This window comes from Aotus nancymaae, unplaced genomic scaffold (genome assembly GCF_030222135.1).
Source record: "Aotus nancymaae isolate 86718 unplaced genomic scaffold, 86718_ANA_hifiasm-v0.15.2.pri h1tg000064l_1, whole genome shotgun sequence".
In the NCBI taxonomy this organism is placed as follows: Eukaryota; Metazoa; Chordata; class Mammalia; order Primates; family Aotidae; genus Aotus; species Aotus nancymaae.
Genome location: NW_026988479.1, coordinates 29058815 through 29078041, shown reverse-complemented (window position 1 = coordinate 29078041; position 19227 = coordinate 29058815). Strand labels below are relative to the sequence as shown.

The window sequence follows — 19227 nt, the reverse complement described above, 5'->3', positions numbered from 1 at the left end:
AGCTTGAACCCGGGAGGCAGAGGTTGCAGTGAGCAGAGATCGTGCCACTGTACTCCAGCCTGGGTGACAGAGTGAAACTGTCTTAAATTAAGTGTGATCATTTTTCTTTCTGCAGCTCCTGAGCCTACCAGATTTGAATTGTAATGCCAAGAATGAAAGGGCAATCCTCTGTACTGTAACCTCTCAGCTTTGCTTCCTTCAATTCTCAGAACTGACCCTTGAGCTCTCATTATTTGCTACAGTGTATGCCTCTATCTCTTTTTAGGTTTTACGAGAGGCGAAGGAGAAAGAAGAGATATGGACCTCCAATGAGGTTACCATGGAAACAGACAAGAAAACTCATTATGGGCTACTCTTTGATGAATTTCAAGGCCTTTCACATTTGGAAGCTCTGGAGATGCTTTCCCGAGAAAGTGAAATAAAGGTAATTCCAAGCCAAAATCTTAACTGGAAGAAGCCTTCAAGTAAAAGAATGCTGCATAGTTTTTTTTCTCTTTGTACATTTGGAAGATGAAATGTATTTTTGATAGGGACTTGAGATGCCCTGGAAATACTACTACAAAATAAATTGAAAAACTAATGTTTGATTGAGCTAATTGCTAGAAATAGAATTCGTCAAGTATTAGTTCTGTAAATTTAAACAAAAAAGACAGATTAACAAAGAGGTCGTAATAGGACATTTGTTATTTTTCCTTTTTTTTTTTTTTTTTTTTTTAAGCTTCTTTGGCTTAAGCTGGCAAGAAATCTGTTGACTTGAGCTGCCAATTTGTGTATGGTTACCTGTTAGCTTTTAATTGATTCAAGATTATCTCATTTTTCTGTGATTTCTAAGCTGTTGTTAAGCACTAATAATTTCCAGGCATTTCTGGCTGGTATTACTTTTAGAAGTACAGATTCTCCCTACCTTCCTATCATAACCAGCCTCTTGTGTTAAGGTTCTTATGGAATAACTTGTGCTGGCTGGTGAGCTCATAATTTTGACTTCAATTTGATCTACATATAGTCTCTTCCCTATTTGTGAATGTTTTTGTTTTCTTTCATACTCCTACAACATTTTATTCTTATATCTATCCAGGTGAAATCTATCCTTAATTCTCTAAGTGGAGAAGAATTAGAGACTCTAAAACTTGAATTAGAGCAACTCAAAGAAGCATTTTCTCTAGCAGAATTTTGTGAAGAAGAGGAAGAAGAGATAAAAGGTAATATGAAAATTTAGTATCTAAGTGGAGAGGATGCAGTGTGTTTGTATGCAGTGCATTGCTCTTGAAATAAATTATTTGCTCTCTGGTTACACTGGCTTGATTTTACTTTTTTAGTGAGGTTTTTTTTTTTTTTTTTTTTTTTTTTGACAGTCTTGCTCTGTCGCCCAGGCTGGAGTGCAGTGGCGTGATCTTGGCTCTTCAGTGAGATTTTTTATGCAAATAATCTGTGTAAAATTCTCTGCAGTCTTGCACCTGACTAGGCATTGATGGGGACAGTTGGCCTTATGCCCATGTCTCCCTACCTCCTTCCAACCAAACTCTTTGTGACTTCTCAGAGTCTAATATTGCAACTCACTTCTTTGCCTGTTTTTCGGTTAGAAAGCTGCCCTTGTCAGATTCTTGCCTCAGTTTGACTGGTCATTCATATGAGGTTTTATATTCCTAGGTACTTTACCTCTGCCTCTCTGACTCTTGTAACTCCTGACTCTGTCTTGAATTGAGGCATGCAGGATGGCAATTATCTAAAATGTTGGTGATAGTTTGTCTTTTTTTATTTGGAAAACTCTTACACTATATTTTAATAGCTGCATTTCTCAGAAAAGTGCCACTTTTATTTAATCTTGTCCTCGATGAAGCAGTAAAAATTATTAATTTTATTAAATCTTGACCTTTAAGTACACATCTTTCAAATATTCTGTGTGATGCCTACTGAAGTATGATGGTTGTCTCAGGAAAAGCACTTATATTATTTGAGTTGTGAGCTGAACTACATGCCTTTTTCATGGAATACTATTTTTACTTGAAAGGATAACAGTCACATAGACTATTCAGAATAGGATATTTGGCACACATTTTCCTGAAAATTAATGAAGAGAGCCTTTTCTTCAAGGAAAGCAACTAACTTATTTGTGACTCATGACAAAAATTTAAGTGAAGGTTAAAACTTTGTAAAATGTATTTGCTACTGTGGTGAGCTCGACAACTTTCCCGTGCTTACAGACTCTGCTAATGAAGTTGGTGGTGATCATATTTTAACCAATATGATCTGTGTTTTAACAGATATGTTTTGACAAACATAATCACTTTTTGATATTTTAGAAAGAAATATGACGACATTTGGAAAATCTGCATAACTCAGAGAACGAATGTTTTCCAAGTGTCAGATCACCATGGGTAAAAGACCTAATGGATTTTAATTTAGTGTACAAAATTTTATGATATGGTTTCAGGTATATTACAATATGGTTCATTACAACTAATTTTTAAGAAATGACCACTTGTTGAGTTTTGATATGGTATTAAAGAATATTAATAATTATCTGAAAAGGCTATTACACTTCTTCCCTTTCCAACTATGTATCTTTATAAAGTTGAATTTTTCTTCATATACTTAAACAAAGCAACATAACAGACTGAATATAAAAATAGATAAGAGAATTTAGTTATCACCTGTTAAGCCAGACATTAAAGAGATTCAACCATAATGTTAAATGGTGGCACTATTCTCACTAAAATTTTTTGTTTTCGAAAAGTATAGTTTTTAAAAATAAAAAGTATGTTATTTATGTTAATAAGTAGTATGAGTTTACTGTTTTTAATGAATTAATGAACACTTAGTTTTATATATAAATTTGTATATATATACACATATATGTGTGTATATATATACGTATAGATATATACGTATATATGCGTATATATAATGTGTATATATATGCGTATATATATGTGTATATATACGCATATATATACACGTATAAAACTTACACTAAAAAAGCTATTTGATGTTCTCAAAAAGTTTTAAGAGTACAATGAGGTCCTGAGACCAAGATGTTTGAGAATTACTAGATTAAATTACCTAAACTGCAATGCTTTTAAAAATGTCTCTGATTGCTTTTTAGAATTGTACATCTTTATTTCTTTCTGTTCATTTATCTGTTCATCTTTTACTTCACTGTTAGTGAGCTGGCTTCTGATATCCTCTGAATCTCATTTGTTTTTCTATTTCTAATCTGTGGGTGAGAAACCAGATAACTAGTTTTATTCAAGTTGTCCATTAAGAGCCAAGAGCTCTGAGTGAGGGTCTTAGAGTCTTTGTTGTGACAGAAAACATAAGTGAAGTATGTGGATTCTCTATAAACAGGGACTTTTTTTTTTAAAATCAGTTAAGGAGAAGAAATATACATTTGTATCATTTATAATTACATAGTTATCTTTACTAGTGCTCTTTGTCATTTTTGTTTTTTTTTTCAAAGTTTTTTTATTTTCATAGGTTATCCGGGAACAGGTGGTATTTCGTTACATGAGTAAGTTCTTTAGTGGTGATTTGTGAGAATTTGGTTCACCCATCACCCGAGCAGTATACGCTGCACCCAATTTGTGGTCTTCTATCCTGCACCCGCTTCCCATCTTTTCCCCGAGTCACCAAAGCCCATTGTGTAATTCTTATGCCTTTGCATCCTCATAGCTTAACTCCTACTTATGAATGAGAACAGATGATGTTTGGTTATCCATTCCTGAGTTAGTTCACTTAGTATAATAGTCTCCAGCATCATCCAGGTTACTGCAAATGCTGTTAATTCATTCCTTTTTATGACTGATTAGTATTCCATTGTGTGTGTGTGTGTGTGTGTGTGTGTGTAGGTATGTGTGTATCACAGTTTCTATCCACTTGTTGATTGATGGGCATTTGAGTTGGTTTCACATTTTTGTAATTGTGAATTGTGCTGCTATAATCATGCATGTGCAAGTATCTTTTTCATACCATGACTTCTTTTCCTCTGGGTAGTGGGATTGATGGATCTATTAGTGGGATTGATGGATCACATGGTAATTCTACTTTTAGTTTTTTTAAGGAATTTCCACACTGTTTTCTATAGTGGTTGTACTAGTTTACATTCCCGCCAGCAGTGTAGAAGTGTTTCTTGTGCACTGCATCCACGCCAACATCTGTTATTTTTTGATTTTTTGATTATGGCCATTCTTGCAGGAGTCATGTAGTATCACATTGTGGTTTTTATTTGGATTTCCCTGATTATTAGTGATGCTGAGCGTTTTTCATATGTTTATTGGCCATTTGTGTATTTTCTTTTGAGAATTGTCTATTCATGTCCTTAGCCTACTTTTTGATTCGTTTGTTTTTTTCTTACTGATTTGAGTTCATTGTATATTATTAGATATTAGCCATTTGTCAGATGTATAGATTGTGAAGATTTTCTCCCACCCTGTGGGTTGTCTGTTTACTCTGCTGACCCTTTGGCCATGCAAAAGCTTTTTAGTTTAATTAAGTCCCAGCTATTTATCTTTGTTTTTATTGCATTTGCTTTTGGGTGCTTGGTCAGGAAATCCTTGCCTAAGCCAATGTGTAGAAGGGTTTTTCCAATGTTGTCTTCTAGAATTTTTATAGTTTCAGGTCTTATATTTAAGTCCTTGGTCCATCTTGAGTTGACTTTTGTATTAAGGTGAGAGATGAGGATCTAGTTTCATTCTCCTACACATGACTAGTCAATTATCTCAGCACCATTTGTTTAATGTTTTTGTTTGCTTTGTCGAAGATCAGTTGGCTTTAAGTATCTGGGTTTATTTCTGGGTTCTCTATTATGTTCTGTTGGTCTATGTGCGTATTTTTATACCGGTGCCATTGTTTTGGTGACTATGGCCTTATAGTATAGTTTGAAATCAGGTAATGTGATACCTCCAGATTTATTCTTTTTGCTTAGTCTTTCTTTGGCTGTGTGGGCTTTTTTTTGGTTCCATATGAGTTTTAGGATTTTTTTTCTAGTTCTATGAAGAATGGTGGTGGTATTTGATAGGAACAATGTTGAATTTGTGGACTGTTTTAGGCAGTATGATAATTTTCACAATGTTGATTATACCATCCACGAGCATGGGATGTGTTTTCATTTATTTGTATCGCCTATGATTTCTTTCAGCAGTGTTTTGTAGTTTTCCTTACAGAGGTGTTTCATGTTCTTGGTTGTGTATATTGCTAAGTATTTTATTTTTATTTTTGTAGCTATTGTAAATGGAGTTGAGTTCTTGATTTGATTCTCTGCTTGGTCACTGTTGGTGTGTAGAAGAGCTACTGATTTGTGTACATTAATTTTGTATGTGGAAACATTGCTGAATTTTTTTATCAGTTCTAGGAGCTTTCTGGAGGAGACTTTAGGATTTTCTAGGTAAGCAGTCATATTACCAGCAAACAGCAACAGTTTGACTTCCTCTTTACTGATTTGGATGCCCTTTACTACTTACTCTTGTCAATTGCTCTCGCTAGGACATTCAGTACTGAGTTGAAGAGGAGTGGTGAAGTGGGCATCCTTGTCTTCCATTTCTCAGAGGGAATGCTTTCAAATTCTCCCCATTCAGTATTATGTTGCCTGTGGGTTTGTTATAGATGGCTTTTATTACATTAAGGTATATGTCCCCCTTCTATGCTGATTTTTTTGAGAGTTTTAATCATAAAGGGATGCTGCATTTTGTTGAATGCTTTTTCTGCATCTATTGAGATGATCATATGATTTCTGTTTTTAATTCTACTTATGTAGTGTATCACATTTATTGATATTTATTGATTTGCTTTTTTTTTTTTTTTTTTTTTTGGTTTGTTTGTTTGTTTGAGACAGAGGTCTGGCTGTATCACCCAGGCTGGAGTGCAGTGGTGCGATCTCAGCTCACTGCAACCTCCACCTCCCGGGTTCAAGCAATTCTCCTGCTTCAGCCTCCTGAGTAGCTGGGACTACTGGCATTCACCACCATGCCCAGCTAATTTTTGTATTTTTACTAGAGTAGAGGTTTCATTATGTTGGCCAGGATGGTCTCTATATCTTGACCTTGTGATCTGTCTGCCTCGGCCTTCCAAAGTGCTGGGATTACAGGTGTGAGCCACCATGCCCGGCCCTGACTTGCATATGTTAAACTATCCCTGCATCCCTGGTATGAAACCCATTTGATCATGGTGGATTATCTTTTTGATATGTTATTGGATTTGGTTAGCCAGTATTTTGTTAAGGATTTTATGCTCATCAGGGATATTGGTCTGTAATTTTCTTTTTGGTTATGTTCTTTCCTGGTTTTGGAATTAGGGTGATACTGCCTTCATAGAGTGATTTAGGGAGGGTTCCCTGTTTCTTTATGTTGTGAAATAGTGTCAATAGGATTGGTACCAATTCTTTTTTGAATGTGTGGTAGAATTCTGCTGTGAATCCATCTGGTCCTGGCCTTTTTTTATTGGTAATTTTTTAAATTACCATTTCAGTATTACTGCTTGTTATTGGTCTGTTCAGGTTATCTAATTCTTCTTGATTTAAGCTAGGATGGTTGTATCTTTCCAGAAATTATCCATCTTCTCTAGGTTTTCTAGTTTATGTGTGGAAAGGTGTTCATAACAGCCTTGAATGATCTTTTGTGTTTCTGTGGTGTCAGTTTTAATATCTCCCTTTTCGTTTCTAATTGAGCTTACTTGGATTTTCTCTCTTCTTTTCCTGGTTAATCTTGCTAAGATTCTATTAATTTTATTTATCTTTACAAAGAACCAACTTTTTGTTTCATTTATATTTTGTAATTTTTGTTTGTTTCAATTTCATTTTGTTCTGCTCTGATCTTGGTTATTTCCTTTCTTCTGTTTGGTTTGGGTTTGGTTTGCTCTTGTTTCCCTAGTCCCTTGAGGTATGACCTTAGATTGTCTGTTAGTGCTCTTTTGGACTTTTTGATGTAAGCATTTAGGGCTATGAGCTTTCCTCCTAGCACCATCTTTGTTGTATCCCAGAGGTTTTGATAGCTTGTGTCACTGTTGTCATTGAGTTTGAAGAATTTAATTTCCATCTTGATTTCATTTTTGACCCAGTGGTCATTCAGGAGCAGGTTATTTAATTTCCATGTGTTTGTGTGGTTTTGAAGGTTCCTTCTGGAGTTGATTTCCAGGTTTACTCCACTGTGATCTGAGAGAGTAGATGATATAATTTCCATTTTCTGAAATGTATTGAGGCTTGTTTTGTGGCCTATTATATGGTCTATCTTGGAGAAAGTTCCATGCACTGTTGAATAGACTGTATATTCTGCAATTGTTGGGTAGAATGTTCTGTATATATCTGTTAAGTTAGTTTGTTCCAGGGTATAGTTTAGATTCATTGTTTCTTTGTTGTCTGTTTTGATGACCTGTCAAGTGCTGTCAGTGGGATATTGAAGCCCCCCACTATTACTGTATTGCTATCTATCTCATTTCTTAGGTCTATTGGCAATTGTTTTATAAATTTGGGCGCTCCAGTGTTAGGTGCATATATGTTTAGGATTGTGATATTTTCCTGTTGGACAAGGCCTTTTACTGATATGTAATGTCCTTCTTTGTCTTTTTTAACTGCTGTTGCTTTAAAGTTTGTTTTGTCTAATATGAGAATAGCTATTCCTGCTCACTTTTGGTGTCCATTTGCATGGAATGTCTTTTTACACCCCTTTACCTTAAGTTGATGTGAGTCTTTATGTGTTAGGTGAGTCTCTTGAAGGCAGTAGACGGTTGGTGCGTTCTTATCCATTCTACAATTTGTGTGTCTTTTAAGTGGAGCATTTAGGTCATTTACATTCAACGTTAGTACTGAGATGTGAGGTCCGTTCTATTCTTTGTGCTGTGTTGCCTGTGTACCTTGTTTTTTTTTTTAAATTGTATTTTTGTTTCATAGGTCCTGAGATTTATGCTTTAAATAGGTTCTGTTTTGTTGTGTTTCCAGGATTTGTTTCAAGATGAGAGCTCCTTTTAGCAGTTCTTGTACTGCAGTTCTTGTACTGCTGACTTGGTAGTGGCAGATTCTCTCAACATTTGTTTGTCTGAAAAGGACTGTATCTTTCCTTCATTTATGAAGCTAAGATTTGCTGGATACAAAATTCTTGGCTGATAATTGTTTTGTTTCAGGAGCCTAAAGATAGGGCCCCAATACCTTCTCTAGCTTGTAGAATTTCTGCTGAAAAATCTGCTGTTAATCTGATAGGTTTTCCTTTATAGGTTACCTGGTGCTTTTGTCTCACAGCTCTTGAGGTTCTTTCCTTTGACTTAACGTTAGATAACCAGATTACAATGTACCCAGGCGATGGTCTTTTTGTGATGAATTTCCCAGGTCTTCTTTGAGCTTCTTGTATTTGGATATTTGGATGTCTAGATCTCTAACAAGGCTGGGGAAGTTTTCCTCGAGTATTTTCCCAAATGTGTTTTCTAAACTTTTAAATTTCCGTTCTTCCTCAGGAACGCTGATTATTCTTAGGTTTGATCATTTAACATAATCCCAGACTTTTTGGAGGCTTTGTTATATTTTCTGATTCTTTTTTTTTTTTTTTGGTCTTTTTTGAAATGGGTTAATTTAAAGACCTTGTCTTTAAGCTCTTAAGTTCTTTCTTCTGCTTATTCAGTTCTATTGCTGAGACTTTATATAGCATTTTGCATTTCTGTAAGTGTGTCCATTATTTCCTGAAGTTTTGATTGTTTTTATTGCATTGAGTATTTCTTTCCTTACTTCTCATATAATTTTTTTGATTTCCTTAAATTGGGCTTTGCTTTTCTCTGGTGCCTCCTTGATTAGCTTAATGACTAACGTTCTGCTTTCTCAGGTAAATCAGGGATTTCTTCTTGGTTTGGGTTCGTTGCTGGTGAGCTAGTGTGATTTTGGGGGGTGTTAAAGAACCTTGTTTTGTCATATTACCAGGATTGGTTTTCTGGTTCATTCTCATTTGGATAGGTTCTGTCAGAGGGAAGGTCTAGGGCTCAAGGCTGTTGTTCAGATTCATTTGTCCCATGGGGTGTTCCCTTGACGTAGCACTCTCCTCCTTTTCCTAGGGATGTGACTTCCTGAGAGCCAAGTTGTAGTGATTGGTATCTGTCTTCTGAATCTGGCCACACAACAAGTCTCCCAGACTTTCGTCTGGTACTAAGGGTTGTCTGCACAGAGTCCTATGAACTGTCTGTGTGGATCTCTCAGTTGTGAATACCAGCACCTGTTCTGGTGGAGGTGGCAAGGGGATGAAGTAGACTCTGTGAGCCTGTGAGCATCCTTGGCTTTGGTTGCTTAATGCGCTATCTTCGTGCGGTTGGCCTACTGCCAGGAGGTGGAGCTTTCGAGAGAGCATCAGTTGTGGTAGTATGGGGAGGAATAGGCAGTGAGCAGGGCCCTAGAACTCTGAAGAGTGTTCTTTGTCTTCAGTTACCAGGTTGGGAAGGGCAGGGTTAGGTGTGTCTGAACTCAGACTCTCCTTGGGTGAGTCTTGCTGTGGCTGCTAAGGGGGATGGGGATGAGGTTCCCAGGTCAATGGAGTTAATGTTCCTAGGAGGATTATGGCTGCCTCCACTGTATCATGCAGGTTGTCAGAGAAGTTAGGGAAAGCTGGCAGTCACAGGCCTCACCCAGCTCCCATGCAACCCAAAGGGCCGGTCTCACTCCCACTGTGCCTGCCCTTCAACAACACTGAGTCTGTTTCCAAGTAGTGGGTGAACAGGGCTGAGAACTTGCCCCAGACTACTCACCTCCCAGCTGTGAAAGCAAGTAAGGCTTTCATTCTTCCTCTGCCTGTGGAGTCCACACATGGGATTCATGCCCTTCCCTAAATTCTGGCCAGAAGACTTTTTTTTTTTTAGACAGGAGTCTCATTCCATTACCAGGCGCCAGGCTGGAGTGCAGTGGTGCGACCTCTCACTGCAACCTCCGCCTCCCAGGTTCAAGCAATTCTCCTGCCTCAGCCTCCTGAGTAGCAGGGACTACAGGCGCACGCCACCACGCCCAGCTAATTTTTTTGTATTTTTAGTAGAGATGGGGTTTCACCATGTTGGCCAGGATGGTCTTGATCTCTTGACCTCATGATCTGCCTGCCTCGGCCTCCCAAAGTGTTGGGATTACAGACGTGAGCCACCGCGCCCAGCCCAGAAAACTTTTTGATCAGTTCAAATTGTTACAGAGTTCAACTGGGGGTTTCCTTCTTCCTGTGGCTTTTTCCCCAGCGCCTCTGGCCATCCTCCCCAAGGCCCCCTGTGAGGCAAGGTGGAAATTTTTTGCTAGGGTACCCAGCAAGCCCATAGGGAAACGCTTTCCCACTGCTTCTGCAACCCTCATATTTCACTTGGCTCTCTAAATTGACTCAGCTCCTGGTAAGGTGAGATTTTTCTCCCACAATCTATACCTTCAGGTTCCCCGATGGGGTGTGTATTCCAGGGTGGATGATCTCCCTTTCCCACTTCCACACTATTTGGGGACTCACAGTATTTGGGATGTTTCCCGGGTCCTGCAGAGCAATCCACTTCCTTCAGAGGGCATGTGGGTTATCTCGGCTTTCCTAACGTATTCCTGCAGTCTTTCTGGAGCAAACGTTTACTGTGCTAGCCTCCACAAGCTGCTCTGTCCATCTGAGTGGGAACTGTAGTCTAGTCCTGCCTCCTGTCTACCATGATCTCTCCTACTTTTGAGACTTTCTTTTCTGTTTCCATTTGTGCTCTGCATTGTGTCCTAAGAAGTCAAACTGGCTGGCTATATAGCATCTTGCTAAATGACACCTTATTCTATGTAAAAGTACTTGTCATGATTGGAAAATGGTTCTTGAATACAAGTTTTTAAAGCTGTCCTGAGATATTGAGAAGGCAGTATAGTGTGGTGAATAAAAGGATGGGTTTCAGAATTAGACTTGGATTCAAAATCAAGATCTGCCATTTACTAAGCCGTGTGACTTTGGGAAGTTATTTAACACTGAGCTTCTGTTTCCTTATCTGTAAGAAGAGTATGCTAATTCCTCTCAAGTTATTGTAAGGACTAAATTGAATATTAGATTTAATATGTGGCACATAGTAAGCACTCAACAAATGGTAGCTATTCATATTTTCATTATTAGGAGGCATACGTAAATAGGTAAAAATATGCATTTTAAAAGTGTTACTTAGCAGGAAACCGATAATACTGATTTTGATTTTCTTAAGTTGCTCCATTGTTCCTAATCAAGCCCTGACATGACAATCCCCAGTTATTTATAAATTTATTTGTATGTAGTTCCATTAACAGTATTTGTTCAGTTTACTCAACATCTGGCTTTGCATAGTCATCAGAAATCCCAGTCTTTAAATACCATTCAGAGAACTCCAAGTAGTTTTCTAAACAGAGAGATTTGTATCTATGATATTTTTTTCTCATACTTGTTCACCAAACAGAACTCCGAAAAAATAGCACTGGATTCCCTCCACCCCTCACTTTGCCCCAGCCTTCCCCAGTGATTTTGATTGAGAATGTAACAGTGACCTTAGTATTTAATTATATCTCTATGAAGCTGTTTTTAAAAACTGTGGTGGTAGCAGAGGGGAGAGAATACCCTAGAACCTGGTTTTGGTGATGTTGGTTATCTTCATTTTCCATCAGCATCCTTAGTTCTTGCTCCTCTACCTTATGTACCTGATTCATTTTTTTCAGAAGGAATCTTCCTGCTTGGAAGACTGCAGCCACTCTACACAGTCCCTCTAAAGCACTACCCCTGTCTCCTTTCCATCCTTACATATTTTTATTCTAATTCAATAACAACTTTTTCTACTCAGTTCTAAAGAGAGCAGATGACTGTAAGCTTCAAATTTTTTTTTTTTTTTATCACAACTGTTAGTGTTTCACATTCAGGCATAATATATGGGTAATTGGATGTTTATAAATTATATACAGGCACTACCATAATAATGTATAATTTACATTCTAAAATATACCCTAAAGTAGAATTTTTTTTTTTTTTTTTTGAGACGAAGTTTCGCTCTTGTTACCCAGGCTGGAGTGCAATGGCGCGATCTCGGCTCACCGCAACCTCCGCCTCCTGGGTTCAAGCAATTCTCCTGCCTCAGCCTCCTGAGTAGCTGGGATTACAGGCACGCGCCACCATGCCCAGCTAATTTTTTGTATTTTAAGTAGAGACGGGGTTTCACCATGTTGACCAAGATGGTCTCGATCTCTTGACCTCGTGATCCACCCGCCTCAGCCTCCCAAAGTGCTGGGATTACAGGCGTGAGCCACCAAAATAGAATTTTTAATAGAATGAGATAAATCCCTGTAAATAAAAAGTGCATTTTTTTCCCTGCCCTCCAATTATTTTGTGAACCCCTTTGGGTATATGCATCCCACTGTGGATTCAGATTCATCCCTTGTATCTAAATTATAAATTATTTGGGAAAACAAAATGTGTACCTAAAGGTAGATTTTAGATAGTAGGATGTTCTTAAGAGTTGTTTAGATAAGTTATATAGGAAGAGTTGTATCAGTTAGTGAGATCAGCTTTTCCCAAACCTTATTATACCTGAGATCACTAAATCATTTAATTCTCTGCCTTAAACACCAAGAGAGAGGACAAAAGTATAGTGGAGGGTGAGATAACAGCCAAGATACACTTTTTATTCCTGGGAATATTTGGGAAGATGCTGAGTTTGAAGCAGTAATGATTTGCCCTGGCAAACTATAGACTTGTGAATTAAGAAATATTCATATGGACTGTAAGTAGATTGCTAGAAGATTTCTGTGTACAAGAATTCTCTTCTGCATTCTAAGTTGCAGAGAAGCCTTGGGCTAGAACACAACGCGGGGAATAGATAGGATTCAGATGCGCGGAGAGGGAAAGACAGCATTTTCCACTGTTTGTTTGGATTTGCTAACTGTTTTTTGATCTTGAGTCACCCATTTGCTTGTTTGTTTCTTTGTTAGTGTTCCTTGTTCTCCATCGTCTTTCACAAGACTAACTCCAACAGCTTCCTTACCATCCTTTCAACATTCTGGAATCCCCTTTCTTTCTCTTCTTTTTATTTTTAATTATTACAGATGCATAATGATTGTACCTCTTTTCTTCTTATCCACCATTATCTCTTACCTGGATCCTGGATTATTGTCTCAGCCTGCCTCCCTTCGTTTTCCCCTTCAAATCAGTTCTCCACCCAGCAGCCAAAGTGATCTTTCTAAAATTTAAATTTGATTCTTTTTCTCCTTAGAACCATTCAGTGATTCCTCACTTCCTTATTACAAAGTTTGAATTCTTCACCATTGATTATATGGCCTTTATTGTCTGGATCTTACCTTTCTAACTTACCACTTCTCCCCCTTTAGAGATACTCTCAATCATGTTAAACTTCTTGCCATAGTTTCTTTCACCTTTGGCTCTTTGCATTAGTTTCTCTGCCTGAAACTCTTCCTATTCTCCTTTCTAACTTGTACTCAAATTTCATGTCCCAACTTAAATTCCACTTTCTTGGAAGCACATCCAGACTACTTGCTTAGTCTGTGCTGTTACCGTTTGCTCTGGTATGTAATGCTAAAAACACAGGATTTGGACTGGGAGATGGAAGACTGAGGTTTGACTACTAATCTTTGCTATGCAATCTTGGGGAAGTCACTTAATGACTTCAAGTCCTAATCACTTCATCTCTAACATGGAATAATGGCACTTTTCTCTCAAGCCCATTGATATAATATACATAAAAGGATTCTATAAGCACTAAAGCACCATGCTCATAAACGTTACTGCTGCTACTATTGTTATTACTACTACTGCTGCTGCTCTTACTACTCCTCTTTTCTTCCTTCTTGCCTGCCTCCTCATGATCCTCAGCAGTCTTTCTGCAGTGTTTTATATGGAACTTGGTTTTTTAGGGGATGAAGATTTTACCAAGGAGATAACAGAGCTGTTTTCCCAGCTGCACGTTTCCTCCAAACCAGAGAAACTTGCCAGGGTAAGTTATTATTTCTTGGTGATTTTCATTATTTTACTTGTAAGAATGTAGTGGATAAAGAGCATAAGGTTGTAAATTCCTGGCAGAGGTATCACCAAAATTGAGGATATATTCTCATTATACCCAGAATTGGATTATGCATCTACTTGTTTTCTGTTCCTCCAGGTTAGTGTGTTAAACCCACATCTGCCCTCAACACGTGTCCTGTCTTCACCTGTTTTTATTTGGCATGCTCTCCTTGACTGAAAGCTTAATTTAGACTACAGTATTGGTCATTAAAAGTTGCCAGTGCTGACCAGCCTCATGATTCCAATGGGTGAGCCTCTGTTGAGGTCTCATGGTCCTTAGGAGTCTGAATGATTTAGAGATGATATGTGGCCTTGCCCATAGGGATTAGAGGTTGTCGTTACTCAGAGCCCAGTGATTTAGATAATGACTGTTTGGCATATGGAAATGAGAGAATGTTATGACCAAGGCCTTTATTTTTGGTACTGATTCCAGAAGTATTTTCTTATATCTGGAATGTGGAGAGACTTTAATTAAAGCTCAGTTGGGTAGGGAGGTTTCGTGGCACATATAGGCCAGTGCCTGCTCATGGGACACTGTTCACTGGGTCATGGGCTGCTTACTGCCTCTTTACCCACTTGTACCAATCTTGAGAAGCATTTCAGGACCAGTCAGCTGTAGGTGCACATTGTTTCCTTGCCAGGGAGAGCTGAGAGCTATTGTACAGTCCACCCAGTCACCTTGTCTCCATCCCCCAGGGCAAGGAAAATGATGCTTGGTGTGTTATCCCAGTCTCCTATGTCCATTGAAAATGCTGCATTCTCTGAGAAAGCTCTTGTAGATCATCCCTAGGCAGCTCATCTCCCTCATCTCTACTGTAACACTTTACTACAGCACTTCTGATCTTGTATTATAGTGCTTTCTATTTTGGAAATAATATCAATCTTAGAGAAAAGTTACAAGAGTAGCACAAACAACATTGTATACCTTTTATTCAAATCCAATTGTTAATATTTACCTCATTTGCTTAAACATTTGTGCTTTCACATGTGTTCTTTCTCTCTGTGTATGTACATACATGTGTACACATAAACACACATATTATTTTTGTAACCATGTGAGAGTAAATTGTAAACATTGTTGCTCTTCTAAATGTTTCAATATGTATCTGCTAAGGATAGGGATATTCGCTTACATAACCACAGCGTAGCTATCAACTTTGGTAAATTTAACATTAGTACTTTTGTTGTACTAATTTGTTGTAATCTATTTGGTTACATCAATTGACCCAATGATGTCCTTCATATCAAACTTTTTCCTCTAAAAAGTTTGTACTGGAGCCAGTATACGATCACAAATTGTATTTAGTTGTCATGTACTTTTAGTTTCCTTTAATCTAGGATAGCTCTTCAGCCTTTGTTTTTTGACCTTGGTGTTTTTGGGAAAAAAAAAAGCTCCCCTCTGCCTTTATAAAAATAGAGCATTCCTCATTTGGAATTTGTCTAATGCTTTCTTATGATTAATGTCAATTTACTGGCCAAAATACTCCATAAATGATGATGTGTCCTGGCCAGGGTATCACATCTAAAGGTACATGGTATCCATCTGCCCCTTATTGGTGATGTATTATCTGATTTCTTTCTGTAGAGTTACAATTTATTTTCCTATATTGCTAATAAACTTTCTGTGAGGAGATAGTTTAAGACCATAGGAGTATCCAGCTACTCATCATAATTTCTCTCCTACATTTAGCATCTATTTATGATTCTTGCACCAATATTTAATGTGAAGATTTACCAGTTGGCTTTCAGCATTTTAGTGTAGTCCTGAGCTCTCCTTTCTCCTCCATTTTTGTTCATTCTTTTTCTATTTGTTATCAGTATGCTTTCGTGGAGTTCTGCTTTTTCCCCATTGGCTTGTAGTTCATCACTGTCCTTAATTATTTTGATATTCAAATTTGTCTTTCAAGCTGGCTCCTAGGTGGCATACCTTCAACATTTTTGGACACTTCCTTATTTTCTGGCATGACAAGATATTCTAGACTCATCTTATGCCTTCTGTGCCCCAGCTCTGCAAGCAGACATTTCTTTGAGAAAGCATGTTTCCTTTTTGGTTTTATAGACCAAGACCTGGATAATAAGTGTACTCATTGCCACTGGCGTGGCTTCGATTACAGACTGTCAACAGAGCTAGGAAATAGACTCAGGTACACATGCACACATATATCTTATATATGTAGACACATAAATATGTGCACATGTATACCTATATGTATTTTAGAAATCATGAGTTCATATATAGTATAACTCCCAATTTTAATCCATCCCTACAGGGTTTTTCCTTGCCTTTCCCATTGCACATTTGTATCTCCCTTCTACAGTAGGAACCTTGTCTCACAACAATATTAACACATTTTCTTAATTATGAGATGTATCTGAAATAGTTTTATTGCTTTGCCTATGCTGTAGATTGAGTATCCTTTATCCAAAATGCTTGGAACCAGAAGTGTTTCAGATTTCAGGTTATTTTTGGATTTTGGAATATATGTGTGTGTGTGTTTATGTATGTCTGTGTGTGTGTATATGTATGTCTGTGTATGTGTACATATATATACAGACATATATATACACACAACTGTGTGTGTATATATACAGACATATATGTACACACACAGACATACATATACACACACACATATGTATATATATAATGTTATATCTTGAGGATGCAATCAAGTTTAAACACAGAATTTATTTATATTCATATATACCTTATACACATAGCCTGAAGATAATTTTACACAATATTTTAAAAAATTTTGTGAATGAAACAAAATTTTAATTCCTTTTGACTGCAACCTGTTGCATGAGGTCAGGGTGTGAAATTTTCCACTTGTGGCATCGTGTTGGCACTCAAAAAATTTCAGATTTTGGAGAATTTTGGATTTTCAGATTAGGGATGGTTAACTTGTACTATAAAAGAAACACAAAAAATTGTTTTGTTTGCTGCCCTATGTGTTAATTTTATTTTTGAACATGTAGAGTATTAATTAACATGCTTCCAAATATCAAACTGCACAAAAAATATCCTCAGGTGTCTCTCCCTCCCACTTCCTTCCACACCATTCTCCTCTTTTTGTAGGTATTCATCTTTCTTGTTTCTGGCTTATCCTTCCCGAGTTTCTTTTTGTAAAGATAAGCAGATATATTTTCTTATCTCCTCTGATGCAAAAGTTAACATACTATTTGCACTCTGCTTTTTTCACTAGCCTTGTACATAATGTATTTTTATACATTTATCATAGTTTAAAAAAAAAATGTGTATGTTACCTCCTATCCTAAAGCTTAAATTTCTCGGAGCCAGGATCTATACATATCTATTTCTTAAAATTCCGTCTCTACTACCTGTTACTTTCTGTGTGACCTTTAGCAAGTTGCTTGACCTCTGTGAGCGTCATTTTTTCTATCTGTTTGATGGGTGGTAATAATGTAGGGTTCCTGTGAGGTTTAAATGTGTTCACACACACAAAGCTCTTACAAATTTTGTGTATGAAACAAAATTTTGAATTCATTTTGATGGCAACTTGTTGCATGAAGTCAGGGTGTGGAATTTTCCACTTGTGGCATCATGTTGGCACTCAAAAAATTTCAGGTTTTGGAGAATTTTGGATTTTCAGATTAGGGATGGTTAACTTGTGTATAAAAGAAACCTGCAAAAAATTGTTTTATTTGCCACTGGCGTGGCTTTGATTCCATAGTAAAATGCTCACTGTTGATGGCTCCACAGAAGATAGCCCAATGTCCTCTACTTGCAGTTGTTCAATAAATATACGTATATGTTCAGTAAACCTTTATTATGCTAAGTGATTTGCCAGGTGCTAGGGAAATAATCTTGAAAAAGACATAGTTTACATGCTTAAGAAGAGATCATATTAATATATATTTTTGTAAGACCAGTAACTCCTTATCTATCTGGCAGTTCTAGCCATTCTCTGAAAGCAGTCTTCAGATTGTTTAAATTTTAGACATTGAGATTTAAGATATAGATTGGTTAAGGATCAAGGCCTTAGCCATTGGTCCTCAAATATTTATATGTCAGGCTGTGATGTAGGGGAAAGAACACTGAATTAGGAGTCTGGGAATATAATTCTATGATTCTGGTTCTTATTCTGATATACTCACATGTGGTGTGATGTTGGACAAATTTCTTTTCTTCTCTAGGCCTCATTATTTTTCTGCTGGAGATAAATAAGTGGTTGTAGAAGCTAAGTTCAAAGGTGCCTTTTGAGGTCTGCAGATCTCAACAGTGGGAAGTTCCAGACTGAGTTGTGGGAGTGAATGACATTAAAATTTTAAAAGGATAGTAAATTACCTTGAGTTGGCACAATACTTTCATGATGATTTCACATAATACATTTATTGCAAGAGAGCTCCCTTTGGGTATGCTGTGCCTACTAAAATATCTCCTGGCTGGGCGCGGTAGCTCACACTTGTAATCCCAGCACTTTGGGAGGCCGAGGTGGGTGGATCATGAGGTCAGAAGTTCAAGACCAGCCTGGCCAAGATGGTAAAACCCCATCTCTACAAAAACTGCAAAAATTAGCTGGGCGTGGTGGCAGGCACCTGTAGTCTCAGCTACTCGCAAGGCTGAGGCAGGAGAATCGCTTGAACTTGGGCAACAGAGGTTGCAGTGAGCCGAGATGGTGCCACTGCACTCCAGCCTGGGTGACAGAGTGAGACTCCTCAAAAACAAACAAAAAATCTCAGGTATATTAAATTTATGGTATCAGTTTTTTTTCTTTTATGTGGCCTATCAACTCTCCATTTTTCTTTCTTTTTAAATCTCAGATAAATTAATTCTTCATTTTTCACTTATTTTGTCTATTCAAAGATATTGCAAAGAATTTAACATACTGTTTGTATTATTAGTCAACTGTTAGGATTCTTTGCAGCCTCATCTGTCACTGTTCTCTTCTATAAATCTCGCTACTCTAACCTCGTTTTCTGTCACACTCTCCTATCCTCTATATTCTTCCATACTGGCCTTTGTTTTGTTTCTCAGCTATACGAAGCTGATTTCCTTGTGCCTACAACTCTCTTTGCCTAAATATTTGTGTGGCCAACTCCTTCAGATTTCAGCAGAAACATAACTTTTCTGGCACCCTTCCTGACCACCCAAACTCAAGCTCTACCCATACTCACCATTACCCCATTTTATTTTCTTTATTTGTTTGTTTTCTGTTAATTGCCTCATTAGGAGAGAAAAGAACAGGCTCCTAGTTTGTATTATTCACCATTGAATCCCCAGCACTGG

At 37.5% G+C, this 19227-nt stretch overlaps 1 protein-coding gene across 2 annotated transcripts in view; it reads left to right on the top strand.

Annotated features, from left to right (window-relative positions):
* FAM114A2 (family with sequence similarity 114 member A2) overlaps positions 1-19227 on the top strand; it is a 53891-nt gene that overhangs the window by 11603 nt on the left and 23061 nt on the right. For both annotated transcript variants that reach the window (XM_064366542.1, XM_012458650.2), the window contains exons 7-9: positions 266-424; positions 1076-1199; positions 13829-13908. In XM_064366542.1, coding sequence (XP_064222612.1) covers positions 266-424; positions 1076-1199; positions 13829-13908 — 363 coding nt within the window. The remainder of the gene's footprint in view (positions 1-265; positions 425-1075; positions 1200-13828; positions 13909-19227) is intronic.